The sequence below is a fragment of the Capricornis sumatraensis genome, chromosome X (genome assembly GCF_032405125.1).
Source record: "Capricornis sumatraensis isolate serow.1 chromosome X, serow.2, whole genome shotgun sequence".
Taxonomy (NCBI): Eukaryota; Metazoa; Chordata; class Mammalia; order Artiodactyla; family Bovidae; genus Capricornis; species Capricornis sumatraensis.
This window is the reverse complement of record NC_091092.1, coordinates 78274839-78291775: the sequence shown is the minus strand read 5'-3', so window position 1 is coordinate 78291775 and position 16937 is coordinate 78274839. Positions and strand designations below refer to the sequence as shown.

Sequence of the window (16937 nt, the reverse complement as noted above, 5' to 3'; positions counted from 1 at the left end):
TTCAAGAAGTTTTACAAAGGAGACAAGAGCCTTGAAGAGGAGGAGCACAGTGGTCGACAATCAGAAGGTGACAATGACCAATTGAGAACCACCATCGAAGCTGATCCTCTTACAACTACACGAGAAGTTGCTGAAGAACTCAACATCGATCATTCTATGGTCATTTGGCATTTGAAGCAGATTGGAAAGGTGAAAAAGCTCAGTTAAGTGGGTCCCTCATGAGATGAACAAAAATCAAAAAAAATTATCCTTTTTTAGTGTTGTCTTCTCTTATTCTATGCAACAGCAACAAACCATTTCTCAGATTGCAACGTGTGCTGAAAAGTGGAATTTATAGGACAACTGGCAACAACCAGCTCAGTGGCTGGACCAAGAAGCAGCTCCAAAGCACTTTGCAAGGTGAAACTTGCACCAGAAAAGGTCATGGTCACTGTTTGTGGTCTGCTGCCCATCTGAGCCACTACAGCCTTCTGAATCCTGGCAAAATCATTACATCTGAGAAGTATGCTCAGCAAATCGATAAGATGTACTGAAAACTGCAATGCCTGCAGCCAGCATTGGTGAACCGAAAGGGCCCAATTCTTCCAGGCCACAGTGCCTGACCACCCATCACACAACCTATGCTTCAGAAGTTGAGCAAATTCGGCTACTTTGCCTCATCTGCTATATTTACCTGACCTCTCGACAACCACCTACCACTTCTTCAAGCACCTCAATAACTTTTCGCAGGGAAAATGCTTCCACAACCAGTAGGATGCAGAAAATGCTTTCCAAGAGTTCATCAAATTCTGAAGCGCAGATTTTTATGCTACAGGAACAAATAAACATTTCTCATTGGCAAAAATGTGTTGATTGTAATGATTCCTATCAAGAATGATGCTTTTGAGCCAAGTTATAATGATTTAAAATTCATAGTCTGAAACTGCAATTACTTTTGTACCAACCTAATATTAACCTAGGAATGGATGCAATGGGCCAGGTTTGAAAAATGTGGTTCTTCTAGTAGATATTTTTTTGATATGACAAATGGAGCAGAATAGGTTTTGAACTTTGGGGGAGAACAGTGGTATCCTTGAATTTTGAATTTTCTAGAAATTAGTTATTCATGCATGAACGTTTGAATTTCCAATGGGAGAATTGGATTTCACTATGATATTTAATATATGTTTTACCTTCTAAAATTGCTTTATTATTTTATAGTGATCTTGAAGATAATCTATTTTAAACTATGGGCACTGTGTTAACTTGATTTAGCATGTTGTAATGGATCTAAATGATGTAACTAAATATTTACATACACTGGGATGTAACTAAATATGACATACACTGTCAGCACTTGGATGGCGTGCATCCAAGAGTTTATAGAAACTGGAGGGTAAAATTATGCAACAGTTGGCCAAGATGTATAGCCCACTAGGGTCATTGTTGGAGAAGTATTGCAAGACTTCTGATTACTATGGCTCAGAAAAGGCATAGGGATTGGTAAAAGTCCAAAGATGTATAACCACAGTAATCAGATGTAGTAGAAGGAGTTTGTATGAGTAGATTGGATTGTTCAGTCATGGTCTGCCAAAACAGAAGGGTAACCCTTAAAGTTTAGGGGAAAAAAATCATACAAAGAAGATAGCAAGGTTATATAATTCATTACTTCTCAGAGTGTAAATAGGGGTAAAAAGTACTTAGACTCATTAGAGGAGGAGAAGTCTGTAATAAGATTAATGATACCTATAAGGATTAGTGTTAGCCTTTTGTGCTTGAGGTCACAGGAGACAACCTTTCTTCCCCAAAACACCAATCATTGTTCAATGGACAGACATACCATGTAGCTCATGGAAGTGACCTAGAATGGCCAACCATAAGGGTTTTCTGTGGCAGCCTATTCTTTGCTGGCTGACTTTTGGTTCACCTGATGGATAATAATATACAGTCACAAAAGCTGTTTATCAGTTAAATTAATCACCTGGTTCTGGGAACCATGATATAGTTGTATATAGAATAATATATATGATGATACTCTGGCACAGTTGACTGAATTTCACTTTCTAGGCCTTAGTGTAAGGCTCTTAGACCCATGAAACAATTTAGAATGATAAGCTTGCTCCCTATTGCCATTGTCTTTGCTTGTTGACTGACAAGGCAAATAAGGACAAATAAAAATTTAAGCTCACTGTCCTGACCTGTCTTTCATACTGATGAACAGACTGGTGAGTCAGATGACTAGTAACACAATTGTGCTGCTAATAAAAAGTGGAGTCAACTGCTTTTCATTATTCGCCCACTCAACTCTAATGGCACTTAATACTAATGAATAATCTGGTGCCAGGATTAAAGCTTTGGTTGGATGGTAATCCTTTTGTCTATAATAGTGAAATGAAGTCACTAAATAAGTTTCTAAATGTGTCTGACAGCCTTAGGGTCAGGTTTGCTGATAACTAATCACAGCTAAATATTTTTTTCCACTATGGAAAATTTTTGACCCTTGATATAGTAGTGGTTCATAATAACCTTGAACAAAATAGTTGAACAAACACTTGATGCTTTTTTTAAACATGACTACCATTTGGGGAGAGGAGAACTATAGCAAGGCCCATAGTCTTATCTGAAACCACTGGGATCAAATGCATCTTACAATTCAGAATTTTGAGGACTTTAGAAAGATGATAATACCATATATAACCCCCAGGTGAGTCTGGAGCAGCACCTTCTAGTACAACACATATTTCTGCAGCAAAAGGTATGAGTGTTCATACTGAGTGGGACCAGTAAACTCTAAATAATTTCATTCCAGTTCAAGTCAGATTTAATCATCAAATGAGTTTTTTAAATTTTTGGAATTTGGAATTGAGGATGAGGGATTGTGGTTCTGTACTGAAATTTGTCAAGCAGTATCTCTAATTGATAGGAAAAATGGAGCTAGATGAATAGAAGTAATGTCAAGATATCTTTGGTTGACGAAGCAGAGTGTAATTAATGCTATAATATCTCTGGGTTTCTAGGATTTGTACTGTGTTCGCAGTGACCTGGGGAACCTGCTCAAAGCCCTGGGTCGCTTGGAAGAAGCCAAGGTAGGTGTTTGATAGAACACATTTAAACATCAGTGTTATGGAAACTTGTACTTTTTGCCAAGTCTTCAACTCTTCATTGAGCTATCTTCACAAAACAGTCCTATGAAACTGAGGAAAACTGACGGCATGAATCGCCTCAGACTAGAGCAGGGCCAGGCTTTGGCATTTCTGTTCTAAATCTGGGGGTAAAGCAAGAACCTGAACATTTTGGAGCCTTTCTGCTGACTAGATCATCTTTATAACAATGGGCTCCGTCATGATCTTGTGTGGGAATAAATAACATTCCATTAAATCTGAGGCTTGCCTGCTGGTGACAAGCAGAGCGCCTGTGATTTGGCTCAAGACTCCTATATGATGCAGGTGCCATTGAAAATGCTGCTCTTCTAAGTCCTTTGTGGCTTGTAAGTGGAGAAGAATTTCATCCAAATGTTACCCTATAATACTGGCATTTAAAGTTCTTATTTAACCTTCCTCCCTTCATCTTCCTCACCCTTTTTACAGTGGAAGAAAGGCTGTTAAATGATTGCAAATTAATAATTGGAACATCCTCCCCCTTTCTTGTCCCCACTCCCTCCCCCAAGTTCCTTTTTCCTCTTTTCCAATCCTAGTTGTTTACCTTCTTTTCTTCCTTACTTCCTTCTTTTATTCTTCCCACCCCACCTCCTTAAAAAAAAAAGTCAGAAGGACAAAGCTGGTTTGTTTGAGAAATGGACTGATCGAAAGAAAACTTGCCAAAGTGGAAAGGTGGCTTTTAGCATTGTGTTTCCAAATAATGAATTTGAACACCAGGTTGGGTTATTAAAGCTTTCGGTATAATTTTAAATTAAATTTGTAAATGAAATTGTCTTGTTACAAGCCACCTTACGCAACCGCGCTGCAGGGGTGAGGAGTGGGGAGAAACCAGAATGCTTCTGAAACTCCCACCTGTTGCTCTGAGCCCCACGCGCATGCTAATACGTGGAGTGTATGCGCAGCGTAGCTGTCTGTTTGCTTCATCCAGGGAGGGACAAGGCTTTTCAGCACTATCTAATGTTAAAAGGCACTAGTTTTAAGTGCATAGCTCATAAATTCTGCTGACACTTTGGATTAACCTTATGTAGGTTTCCAGCTAATGAATTGTAATTGATTTCAGTCTTAGTTGATAAATCTAATTGGTAATTTATAGAACAAATATTTGATAAGCTTTTATTAATTGTCACCCCACCAAGCGGACAGCTAACATGAATTGCACTTCACTGCAGCTTTAGAGATCGGTTTAGGCTGAGACATTGCGCCTGCCTTAGGTTGCTGACTTCTTTATTTCAGAGCTCTGGAGACACCTAGTTTGAAAAATGTTACTCTGTTTTTTGTGAGAATTTAGTGAACAAGAAAATACTCTTGAGTGAAATGCAATGTATTTCTTTTGTAATCAGTGCATTTGAAAATTCAAGCCAGCATATTCCTAGTAGATGGAAGCAAAATTCAGTTGTCTTTGTAGAAAATAAAGAGCCTTTCTTCCAGCAAAATCCCTGCTGTATGCAATAGCCCTGATTAACCCTCTCCCTTCTGCATGTTTCCCATATTACAGACTTGAGACTGTCCTCATTCCCATATGTAATAGACATCCAAAGAATTTCAATTGCTTTGTTGAACTTTTACTAATGATCTTGTTTTTATTTTCTCTCTTGTTTTTGGTTTTTCACCATTGATATTGTATTTAGAAGGTTTCAGGTGGGTGAAACCTCCTATTCCATGCGTAAGGTGCCTCGCTGAAGGGAGCTCGAGGCCTGGATCTAGGGCAGACACACACCTCCTCCTCTTCCAGCAAGGAACGCACCGAAAAGTCACATGATGAGAAATATGGTAACGGGTTTGTAACTGCCACAGCAAAACAATTTGCCTCCATGCCTGAATCTTCTGTCTTGTGGCTTCAGAAACAGCTTAAAATAATTTTAATACAAGCAAGTTATGTAAGAAAATGTTTTATACTGTAGCCACAATTCTGTCAAAGATAAGTAAAAGTTAATTGATATTAAAAATTATTAGAGATAATTTACTAGTAAAAGCTTCTAACTCTTCTTGTTGTTCATTTTTTCCTTTTTTCTTCTTTGTTTGGATTGCAGCATTCTGCTCTTCTGATGATGCGCTGTGACCCTGCAGTAGCGCAAAGGCTGCGCAGCGTTAATGCGCAATGCGTGCAAATGAGCCCCTGTGAACGGTTGACTAGATGAGTAATCTGATTGACTGGCTCCCTCAGTCCTATTCTGTAGCCTTTTTGGATAAAATTGGGTTTTAACATACCTTGAGTCCAACTAATCTCATTAAGAAAATATTCTCTATGGGCCTGTCTAGTAGATTAATGGATCTGGTTGGCCGTTTGCTGCGTCTAGGGGTGTTCTCTGTAGCGCAGCAGTTCGCAGCGATTGCGCAGTGCGATGCTGTTAGGTTGCGCAAGCGATGTTTGCGCTCGCATTACAGGGACCTCAACCTAGGTGCAATCCTGTCATATGAGGTTTCAGCTTCAGTCCCCCTTGGAGACAAGGGCATTGTGAGGATGTGACTGACAGCTTGGCCTTATATCTGCCTTGGCAGAAAAAACATTTTCCTCCTCAGCATAGTTTGACGTTAGTGAGGAACAATATTGTTTATTTAGAGCAGCATTTCCCAAAATGTGTTTTATAAGTATTATCATGAAATGTCCAATATTCCATGATCAACTAAGTTTAGGGAACCCTCTGTATACTGTTAAAGGCTTAGGGAAGTCCTATAGTCAAGAAACCTATTTTCTATTTTCTTATTTGATCATGAAATCCTTTTTTCCTGGTAATAACTATTATCACCTTGTAGAACACACTTTGGGAAACTTGAGTAGGGAGGATAGGTGGGAAGAATTTAGCCTTCAAGTTATACCTCCTAGATACCATTTGAAAACAGCAGGAGCCCTTGGGTGTTCAGATAAGAGAAGTCTGGCATGGAGTCTTAAGGCAACTGACTTCCTGGTTAAGTCCCAGTGTAAGGGTTGGTTATCGGTTGGCAGAACTGAACATGGTGGTTTGCACCTGGGTTCTGGTGGCGCAAGCGCAGGAGCAGCCAGCTGTGGCAGCGCATTAGTTTTGGCGCAAGCGAGCCTATGCTGCAGGGTCACTTTTGGCTGGTCAGAGAAGGAATAATGATATCACCTTCTTCCCCCTCCCCCAATCTTTTTTTTTTTCCTTTACAAATTTTCCCCTTTCCCTTTACCTCCTTCCCCTCCCATCTTCTTTCATTAACCCCTCCTAAGGCATGTTATTTGAAAGCAATTGAGACGCAACCGAACTTTGCAGTAGCTTGGAGTAATCTTGGCTGTGTTTTTAATGCACAAGGGGAGATTTGGCTTGCAATTCATCACTTTGAAAAGGTTAGTCATTAAACTAATAATTGGTATTTATGAAATACTTATGTATGCAGGGTGTTTCTATTAGAACTGAATAATAGTCCTTTACTTAAGTAGACATGTAATATCTTTCTCTGACAGTATTATAGCATTTGCTGGATGGTATATGGCAGTTTCCAGTTTTGCACTGAAAATGTACTTTAGTAATTAGAAATTGCTTTTTTAAACTGGCAGCTTGAAAAGAAGCAGGGTTGTAAAGAAGCAGGGTTCCTTGGTGAAAAGACTGACTGCAGATCTGGGGCAGGAAATGTACAAAATTAATCTGGAGTGCCAGAGTCTGTCATAGCAGAAAGCACGGAAGTTTCGATATATTTATGTCAAAAGTACTCAGGAGGAAACTGGAAGAGACTTCCACTGTCTAAAAATGGGCGTTGAGCATCAGTGGGAATAATAATTGAAATATTATTGAAACTTATCAAATTCTTTAAATTCATGAGTGCATAATTATTCTCAGAAGAAATACATGGGTCATCTTCAGAAGATAAGGACCAATTCATTATGAAAACTGGTTAAAAAATTGTCCTCTCCTGTGTCAACTGGACATCAGGGTAACCCAAGAGTTGATAGGAGAAAGTTTCTTTTTATACAGGTGTTCCAGTTAATAAATGAAGTAGGTTAAATGATAGAATCTGAGTATCACCATTAATTTAGGCATTTATCAGTGGCAAAAAAGAGACCCAACCAGACATTTTGTACCTTGTGATAGAAGTAAGTATTGATACTTCCATTAGCAAAGTAGCCTTTTCCAAAGAGAAAAGAACCCAAATCTGATTAAGCTTGTAGTTCCACCAATTTATAGGAAGTAACATGAGACGAAAGCATAAACATGTTAAAGATACCATAGGAGTGCAGTCAGCAAATTCAAACTGTGGGAAGCTGTATAGAACAATGATCTGACCTCTTCAACAAATTGCAGGAATAAAAATGGAGATTTAAACTTTTAATTTAAAAGATTAAACTCACATGTTAGTTGTATGGGTCTTATTTGGATCCTCAATCAAAGTTAATCAGAAATTGGACCACTGAATGGATACTTGATATTAAGGAATTGCTGTCATTTTTAAGTATGATATTGGTATTGTGGTTATGCTAGGAAAAAATATTCCTGTATTGTCCCTCAAATAGATTTTGAAATATTTTTGAGAGCTCTGAAAATTAACTTCAAAATGATCTGGGAAGAGGGCAAGTTAGGCTGGAATATAGATTAGATATGATTGAACATGACTTTTTAATTGTTGAATCTCGGTATTGGAGACTTGGGGGTTTATTATAGTCCTCTGCTTTTGTATATATTTGAAATTTTCCATAATAAAAAATTAGTGGGTGGACATCTATCACTATAGATAATCTAATTTAAGTGCAACAAAGTTGCCATCTATGAAGAGGAAGTATTCTTAATGAATCTTAAATATATTCGCAGTTCCTTCTTACCTTTACCTTTTCAGGGTTTCAGTTCAGGTTTCTGCTTTTGACACTATAAGAGTACCTACTGGGACTTCATGGTGGTCCAGTGCCTAAGACTCTGTGGTCCCAGTACAAGGGACCTAGGTTTGATTCCTGGTCAGGGAACTAGATTCCATGTGGCTCAACTAAATATCCTACATGCTGCAGAAAATCAAAGATCCTGACTGCTGCAACTAAGACCTGGTGCAGCCAGATAAATAAAGTTAAAAAGAAAAAAAAGAGTACCTACTCTTGCTCAGTGGTTCTCTTTGGTTGCACATGAGGAGCTTGTAAAAGATATGGATGTCCTGGCCCCATTTTCATTTTTAAAATTTTTATTTTATTTTACTTTTTGCCTGCAGCCAAGACATGTGGGATTTTAGTTCCCTTATCAGGGATTGAACTGTACTCCCTGTGTTGGAAGGCAGTCTTAACCACTAGATCTCTGTGGAAAGTCCCCCAGCCCCATTTTCAGAGAATCTGATTTAATTTCCCAGTGATAGAACTCAGGCACCATTTACGAAGTGTTAGTCATTCCAGTTGTGTCTGACTCTTTGTGACCCCATGGGCTGTAGCCCCACCAGGCTCCTCTGTCCATGGAATTCTCCAGGCTAGAATACTGGAGTGGGTTGCCATTTCCTTCTCCAGGGGATCTTCCTGGCCCAGGGATTAAACCCTGGTCTCTGACATTGCAGGGAGACTTTTTACCAACTGAGCCACCAGGGAAGTCCTACCATTTAGGAGGTGAATTCTGATACAGTGCCAGGGTTGAGAATTACTTCTGTGGATATATCTGCTTATATGTTAAGATAGCTTCAGAACTATTTGGATAAGACCATTTAATGGTTAGCATCCCATTGTAGTAATATATCTTACTGAATATATGGCTCTAATTACATATGTTACTAATGTCTGAGTATACAGTTGTAGTTATTGAAGTATATATTTCCTTTCTCAGAGTTTGCTGCTTCTTCCTGCCATTATTTTTTTAGAAAACCTAGGCTTCATTAACTGAGAATAAAATAGGGCCAGCTATTAGAATTATTCAGCTGAATAAAATTGGAGCAGACCCAGTTTAAAATTTTTTCCTTCAGGACACACTTTACTCATATTACATAGGAAGTTATTTTGATGATATTGAGGCTTGTGAATAATGAATGTACTGAAATAATTGGGTTTTAAAAATGAAAGAAATAATATCTAATTATACTAGAAAATGTAATGGGACATCTAAAATTATGTCAGAATTAAGAATTGTAATTGGGAAGTGAGTCTGAAATTCTAACTTCATCTAAGTAACTATCTTGCAATTTTTAGGCTGTCACCCTTGACCCCAATTTTCTGGATGCTTATATCAATTTAGGAAATGTCTTGAAAGAGGCACGGATTTTTGACAGGTGAGAGAATGTTCTGTTTGGAGTCTGTTGTATCAACACTTGAGAGTTTGGACTGAAATTATTACAATGGTTTGTTGAAATGTACTCCTTTTCTACAGTGTTGCTTTCCCTGATCAGGTCTGCTGTGTTACCTTTTATTATTGCCTGACTTTGCATTGTTGGCTTTTCACAAAGTCACTATCTGTCTCACTAGTTTAGTTGAAATTTCCTTTATTGTAAAACTATTGAAATGGTTATCTTTTAGACAAAATTATTCCTTCTTAATGGTTCAAAAAGTAAAGTAAATCCTGAATTTTAACTTTGTGTTGTTTTCAAAGGAAAGCCTGTTTCTTATGTGGGTATAGAAAAATTTTCAGTGTAAAAATACATTTTATAAAGGTGCAATATTGATTTTTGAGATTAAGTATAGTATGGCATGAATTGTAACAAAGCATCCACTAAAGGTTAGCTGTATTGTGTGTGTATGTTTTATTTACAGAGCTGTGGCAGCTTACCTTCGTGCCCTAAGCTTGAGTCCAAATCATGCAGTGGTACATGGCAACCTGGCTTGTGTATACTATGAGCAAGGCCTGATAGATCTAGCAATAGACACCTACAGGCGAGCTATTGAACTGCAACCGCATTTCCCTGATGCTTACTGCAACCTAGCCAATGCTCTCAAAGAGAAGGGCAGTGTAAGGATTTTTATTCACTTTTTCTTTGTTACCTGGTGGGATTTTTTTTTAAGTCATTTTTGTATTTATTGTCATTAAATATTGAAGCGGTAAATTGTTTGACTTCGGAGTTTCGGTTGAGAGGAGGAATAGCAAAAATACCTGTTTCTGGACTAGGCTTAACTAAGCAATTGTTAGAATAATATCACTGGTGGCTCTTTGATTCCTCTGTATAGGGTTTGAATAGTTTGTTTTGTTTTTTAGGTTGCCGAAGCAGAAGATTGTTATAATACAGCTCTCCGACTGTGTCCCACCCATGCAGACTCTCTGAACAACCTAGCCAATATCAAACGGGAACAGGGAAACATTGAGGAGGCAGTTCGCTTGTATCGTAAAGCATTAGAAGTATGTTGAGGGTGGTGTGACTGGGTATTTTGTGTGATAGTAGAGGGAAGGCAGTTAAATCTGCCATGTCATCTACCTCTTTCGTAAAAATAAATAGTGGTTGAATCATTCATTGAACCAATTAATTGAGTACCTAAAGTATGAGTGAGGTCCTGTGTAACATTCAAGAAAGTCCTTAACATTGAGTTTGTCATTTTATGTGTAGATAAGATCTGCATAAAAATTTAAACAGTAAGCGACAGTTCAAGAGGAGTTATCAGTAAGTATATAATTTCAGTGCCTGATGGCTATAATGTTGGTTGGTTAGATGTGGTAGCAATTTCAAAGAGAGAGATGCTAGAGTTACCAGCATAAATTAAGATGAGGAGAGGTCTGCCTCATTATGTTTTGAAACATGGAGAGGTATAAAAGAAAGAGGTAGAATTTGAGCTCTTTGGCTTTGAAGAATGCATAGACTTGGAGAAGGTAGAGAGAAGTATAGGGATATAAAGGTGCTTGAGCCAGGTTCTTGTAAGTTATTACTGCTGTTTAAGCTAAAGTTATTTTTTTAAACCTCAGTTATCATTTTTAATCTTTATAGGTCTTCCCAGAGTTTGCTGCTGCCCATTCAAATTTAGCAAGTGTATTACAGCAGCAGGGAAAACTGCAGGAAGCTCTGATGCATTATAAGGAGGCAATTCGGTAAGAGACTCCCAGCCTTATTTTTTCTTTCAAGGTTTTAAATGCTTGGTGTTTGGCACATTTGATATATGGCACTTTTAGTAACAGCAGACTAAATTAACATTACAGGGTTAAAGGTTTTAGTACTAGAGAAATAAAATCTTTGTTCTGTCCTTTAGAATCAGTCCTACCTTTGCTGATGCTTACTCTAATATGGGAAACACTCTAAAGGAGATGCAGGATGTTCAGGGAGCCTTGCAGTGTTACACTCGTGCCATTCAGATTAACCCTGCATTTGCAGATGCCCACAGTAATCTGGCTTCCATTCACAAGGTACTATTTTTTAATATGTATTTTATTATATGTGCATCTTAGTAGGTAATGTTTTTAATTTTAGGGAACATTTTAACCATCCCACTTTTATTTACTTCCAGGATTCAGGGAATATTCCAGAAGCAATTGCTTCTTATCGCACTGCTCTGAAGCTTAAACCTGATTTTCCTGACGCTTACTGTAATTTGGCTCATTGCCTGCAGGTAAAGAATAACGGGCCAGTAACTGGCTTTCAGGGTTGTAATCTCTTTTTAATTGTTATGTGCCATATTAATCCAAGCTTGGTTGGAGACAGTGTTCTCTAATGGGTTATCTGACATTACTTGAGGCCAAAGACACATAAAATGTTAAGTCGTGGAATACGATTTACTGGATAATATCTTCTTTTTGCCTTCTGTAGATTGTCTGTGACTGGACAGACTATGATGAGCGAATGAAGAAGTTGGTTAGCATTGTGGCTGACCAGTTAGAGAAGAATAGGTTGCCTTCTGTGCATCCTCATCATAGTATGCTATATCCTCTTTCTCATGGCTTCAGGAAAGCTATTGCTGAGAGGCATGGAAACCTCTGCTTGGATAAGGTGCAAGTCTTTTGTTTTAATCTTTTTGTTGTAAAGTAAGACACAGATACAAAAAACTGTGTGAATCAGATTTATGGCTTAGTGAGTTATCATAAGGTGAACACCACCCAAGTTGAGAAATGAAGCTTTGTGAGTGAGCCCAGAAGCTCCTTCCATTGTGTCCTGTCTTTTATTTTTATATTTAGCTGTACCAGGTCTTAGTTGTGGCATACAGGATCTTCAGTCTTCATTGTGGCATATGCAGTCTTTAGTTGCAGTACACAGGATCTAGTTGCCTGACCAAGGATCAAACCCAGGCCTTTGCATTGAGAGTGTGGAGTCTTAGGCACTGGACCACCAAGGAAGTCCCTGTCCTATCTTGATCATAATCCCTTCCATTCTATAAGGCAGAATCCTAACTGAAATACTACCAGTAGGCTGATGTTGTTTTCCTTTAGTTTTAAAATCATAGTTTTTAATAATGTATTTTATACTCACTTTTGAGAATCAGAGCACGACTTGATAAAAGGTGGGAATTTACTTAGCAGAATAGAGTGGAGTGCTAGGTCTAATTCTGTTTTTTGAAAATGTTCCCCTACAGAATTTTCTTCTAAAATGTAGGGTTTGTCATACTCTGTCCACTTTGCTTCCTTCCTATAACTTTTAGACTTGCTTGGGCTATTTCACTGGCCTCAGAAACAGGTCACAGTATGAACCATGTTATATAAGTTGCTAAGGTTGTATTGAACTGGCTATATGAATTCAAGAGGTATTCTGGGCACAAAACCATTCCCAATAGGTGTGAGTTGTGTTTTTAGTCAGTTTTCCTAGGTGAAAGTTTACATATAGATTCAATTTTACTAACAAGCTTTGAATTCCATTGTTAGATTAATGTACTTCATAAACCACCATATGAGCATCCAAAAGACTTGAAGCTCAGTGATGGTCGACTGCGTGTAGGATACGTGAGTTCTGACTTTGGGAATCATCCTACTTCTCATCTTATGCAGTCTATTCCAGGCATGCACAATCCTGATAAATTTGAGGTAAGACTAGTGTTTCCCTAGAGCCACTATTGTCGCCATTAGGTGTTAAGCCCAGTGTCTTTTTAGGAAAGATCTGAGCCAAGGTTATTAAATACATATTATGTGCTACCTTTCAGGTATTCTGTTATGCCTTGAGCCCAGATGACGGCACAAACTTCCGAGTGAAGGTGATGGCAGAAGCCAATCATTTCATTGATCTTTCTCAGGTAGGTGTAACTCTTATACTTTAGCTTTTTAATTTGAGCAAATAGTGAATAAAACTGTTGACGTCTAGCTTGTATTTTTCCTGACAAATATTTAACATCAGCTGTTTCATGCCTTTCCTGGAGAAGGGAATAGCAACCCACTCCAGTATTCTTGCCTGGAGAATACCATGGACAGAGGAGCCTGGTGGGTTTGCCCATGGGGTCGCAAAGAGTCAGAAACGACTGAGCGACTAACACACGCTCGCACGCACGCACATGCATACTACATGCCTGTGGGCAATTGCTTTGATCTTATTTCCTTGATTGTTTACATTTATTACATTACATTTATAATCATCATGGATTTTGCTGAGGTTGCAATTAAATAGAAATATGATATATCTCTGCTTGGACATAGAACTTCTCTGGGGATTGAGCTAGCACTTGTGACAGTAGATATCTAATATTACCTGAATAAGTTGAGCAAGATGGTGGCTTGGAAGAACAAAGAGGTCATTTAAAGCCCTTTGCCTTTAAATCTTTATTTCTATACTTGGCTCCATTGCTATTTTCTCTAGGAGCTAAAGTTTTATGATAAATTAAGATTGAAACCTGTGAGGGAATGTTGCTGAAGGTATGGACTAGAGTTTTTTCTTACAGGCCCTTTTGGCCACTTTGGTGATTAACAGAGGTATGTATGGTATGTCTAGTAATTCATATAGATGAATCATTGAAGTCCTAGTAGAATTGCAAGACTCTTGTCATTTCATAAATAATTTGTACCCAACATCTTTTGCATTATAGCTATTACTTTGGAAGTACACCTTACCATTTTTGGTGTAGGGTTGGACTCTTCTGTGACCAAGCAGCATACGACCCTCCATCTCTTGAGACCTTTCAGGATTCACTGCTTATTGACTGAAGTATAAACTCTTTAAAATATATATATCTTTTATACATATATATTAATTGAAGCATAGTTGACATACAATATTAGTTTCAGGTGTGTGTGCACTCACTAAGTTGCTTTAGTTGTGTCTGACTCTTTGAACCCTATGGACTGTAGCCCCCCAGGCTCCTCTGTCCATGGGATTCTCCAGGCAAGAATACTGGAGTGGGTTGCCATTCCCTTCTCCAGGGAATCTTGGCAACCCAGAGATCAAACCTGTGTCTCTTGCATCTCCTGCATTGGCAGGCGGGTTCTTTACCACTAGCGCCACCTGGGAAAATTTCAGGTGTACTACATAGTTAATTGATACTTGCACATATTATGAAATCACCATGAAAAGTCTGGTAATCATCTGTTTCCTTACAAAGTTACTACAGTATTATGACCATATTCCTCATGTCATAAGTTATATCCCTGTGGCTTGTTTTATGCCTGGAGGGTTTTTTTTTAAAGTAATCTTCATATAGGTAAACTTCATATATGAAGTCCAGACTCTTCAGAATGGCCTTCACAACCTTTCTGAGTTTGACTGCAACCTTGTTTGCCAGTGCTTTTCACCCACCATCAGCCTTCAGTTATACCCCACAGCAAACAGAAGTGATCTACCCATTTTTTTCAACCTACTGTGCACTTTACTCTGGTTCCTTATTCATACAGTTCTCTGTGAGATTATAATTCTTCCAACTCCCTCAAACTCTTAGCCATCTTTGGACACCCATTTCAAATACCATCTCTGCTATGAAGCCTAGTTGTTCATACATTCAATGTAGAATTAAACTCTCCTTCCTCTGTATCCTGTTTCTGTGATACTGTGGGCCCATTTTAATGGCACTTAACCATATTTTTACTCTGCATTAATGTTTTCTTAATTTGTGTTCTTGTATTTTTGCATCTGGGAATTTGAATTCTGTTTAATATCATTAAGGCTAATTGAATCAGTCTGAGATTGTTCATAATAAATTTTTATTTTTTTATTTTTTTATTCTGTAGATTCCATGCAATGGAAAAGCAGCTGATCGCATCCATCAAGATGGTATACACATCCTTGTAAATATGAATGGTTATACCAAGGGTGCTCGAAATGAACTCTTTGCTCTGAGGCCAGCTCCTATTCAGGTAAAGGAAATAATGATAATAATAACAACATTCACTATGTTTATTGGGCCAAAAAGACAGTGATATGTTTTTCCCCCCTCTGATTAACTGTCCTTTGACGCAATAGGATAGATGTGCCTAACTTATGAAAAAAGTGTAGTTCTTGAAAATGCATAGGGACAAAGAATTATAGGTAAGGACACAATGCCCACAGGTACATGTTTATGGAGACATGCAGTTTGTAGTTGATGTAAACAGTTGTTCTGTATTATAAATTGGAAAAACAGTTTAGCACTTGGAAGTTTAGTCTGAAATATTACTTGATTGCTCTTGGCTAAAGAAGTCCACCCTCGTTTGTTTACTTATTTAATTTTAGACCCTTTTTTTTTTCTTCTAGGCAATGTGGCTGGGGTATCCTGGGACTAGTGGCGCACTTTTCATGGATTATATCATCACTGATCAGGAAACTTCACCTGCTGAAGTTGCTGAGCAATATTCTGAGAAGCTGGCTTATATGCCTCATACTTTCTTTATTGGTGATCATGCTAATATGTTCCCTCACCTCAAGGTAGGTAGAAAAACAATACTGTAGGGGAATTGCAAAGAACTGTAGTCATTTATTTTTTACTACTGTTCCTGTGCATCCTAACAGATATGTCTGAAACTTTTTTTGATTAGAAAAAAGCAGTTATCGATTTTAAGTCCAATGGGCACATTTATGACAATCGGATTGTGCTGAATGGCATCGACCTCAAAGCATTTCTTGATAGTCTACCAGATGTGAAAATTGTCAAGGTCAGAACCTGGTCAATATTGTAATTGAAATAAAGTTATCTGCATTTGGGATCTTTTCCCTAATGATGTATTTTGTGTGTAATTATTTTAAGATGAAATGTCCTGATGGAGGAGACAATGCGGACAGCAGTAATACAGCTCTTAATATGCCTGTCATTCCTATGAATACTATTGCAGAAGCAGTGATTGAAATGATTAACAGAGGACAAATTCAGATAACAATTAATGGATTCAGTATTAGCAATGGACTGGCAACTACCCAGGTAAGAAGAGAATAATAGAATGTACTGTGTACCACCAAGTATACATTTATCTTTTTCAGATCTCATAACTCTAGGAGGTAAGCATCATTACTCCTGTTTTATAGATGAGGAAATGAATTTGGGGAAAACTGGCATCTTACATAGGTTTGTTTGATTTTAAAAGTCACTTGTATTCAGCCATCAGATTACTTAATGAGAGTCTTCTGTGTTAATACCTTGTTATTCCCTGCCTCTGTGGCTTTACTCTTATCAGTGGTGAAATATCTGTAGACATCGTACAGTTTCTTGCTTCTATATAACTCATCCTTTCCCCAGTTAAATCTTACTCATCTCTAAGACTTTCAGTTCAGACAGCTCCTCCGACAATCTGTTTTTGTCCGTATCTGTAACCTCTCCTTCCCTGCTCCATTGGTACCTGTATTCTCTGCTTCTGAAATATTTGGCATGTATCTTTACATCCAGCACAACACATTCTAAGTCCTGGGTTTGAATGTATTTGCCACTGAATTGAATTACTTTAGAGCCTGTGTCTTAGCCTCCGTAATGTAGTATGTGCTCAGTAAATATATATTGCTTGTGTACTTGAATAAGTGAATGTGTAGCTCTGTCAAGAGATATAAGGCAAGCATCTTTGGCCTCTTAGGAGTTAAACGTTTTAGTGGTATAGTAATTTATAC

General features: G+C 38.0%; 1 protein-coding gene across 2 annotated transcripts in view; it reads left to right on the top strand.

Annotated features, from left to right (window-relative positions):
- The window catches only part of OGT (O-linked N-acetylglucosamine (GlcNAc) transferase), a 40741-nt gene that overhangs the window by 11216 nt on the left and 12588 nt on the right, over positions 1–16937 (top strand). For both annotated transcript variants that reach the window (XM_068961900.1, XM_068961899.1), the window contains exons 4-18: positions 2997–3065; positions 6325–6441; positions 9238–9317; positions 9796–9991; positions 10235–10375; positions 10956–11056; positions 11215–11368; positions 11470–11571; positions 11769–11948; positions 12815–12973; positions 13090–13179; positions 15098–15223; positions 15600–15770; positions 15881–15997; positions 16090–16260. In XM_068961900.1, coding sequence (XP_068818001.1) covers positions 2997–3065; positions 6325–6441; positions 9238–9317; positions 9796–9991; positions 10235–10375; positions 10956–11056; positions 11215–11368; positions 11470–11571; positions 11769–11948; positions 12815–12973; positions 13090–13179; positions 15098–15223; positions 15600–15770; positions 15881–15997; positions 16090–16260 — 1974 coding nt within the window. The remainder of the gene's footprint in view (positions 1–2996; positions 3066–6324; positions 6442–9237; positions 9318–9795; positions 9992–10234; positions 10376–10955; positions 11057–11214; positions 11369–11469; positions 11572–11768; positions 11949–12814; positions 12974–13089; positions 13180–15097; positions 15224–15599; positions 15771–15880; positions 15998–16089; positions 16261–16937) is intronic.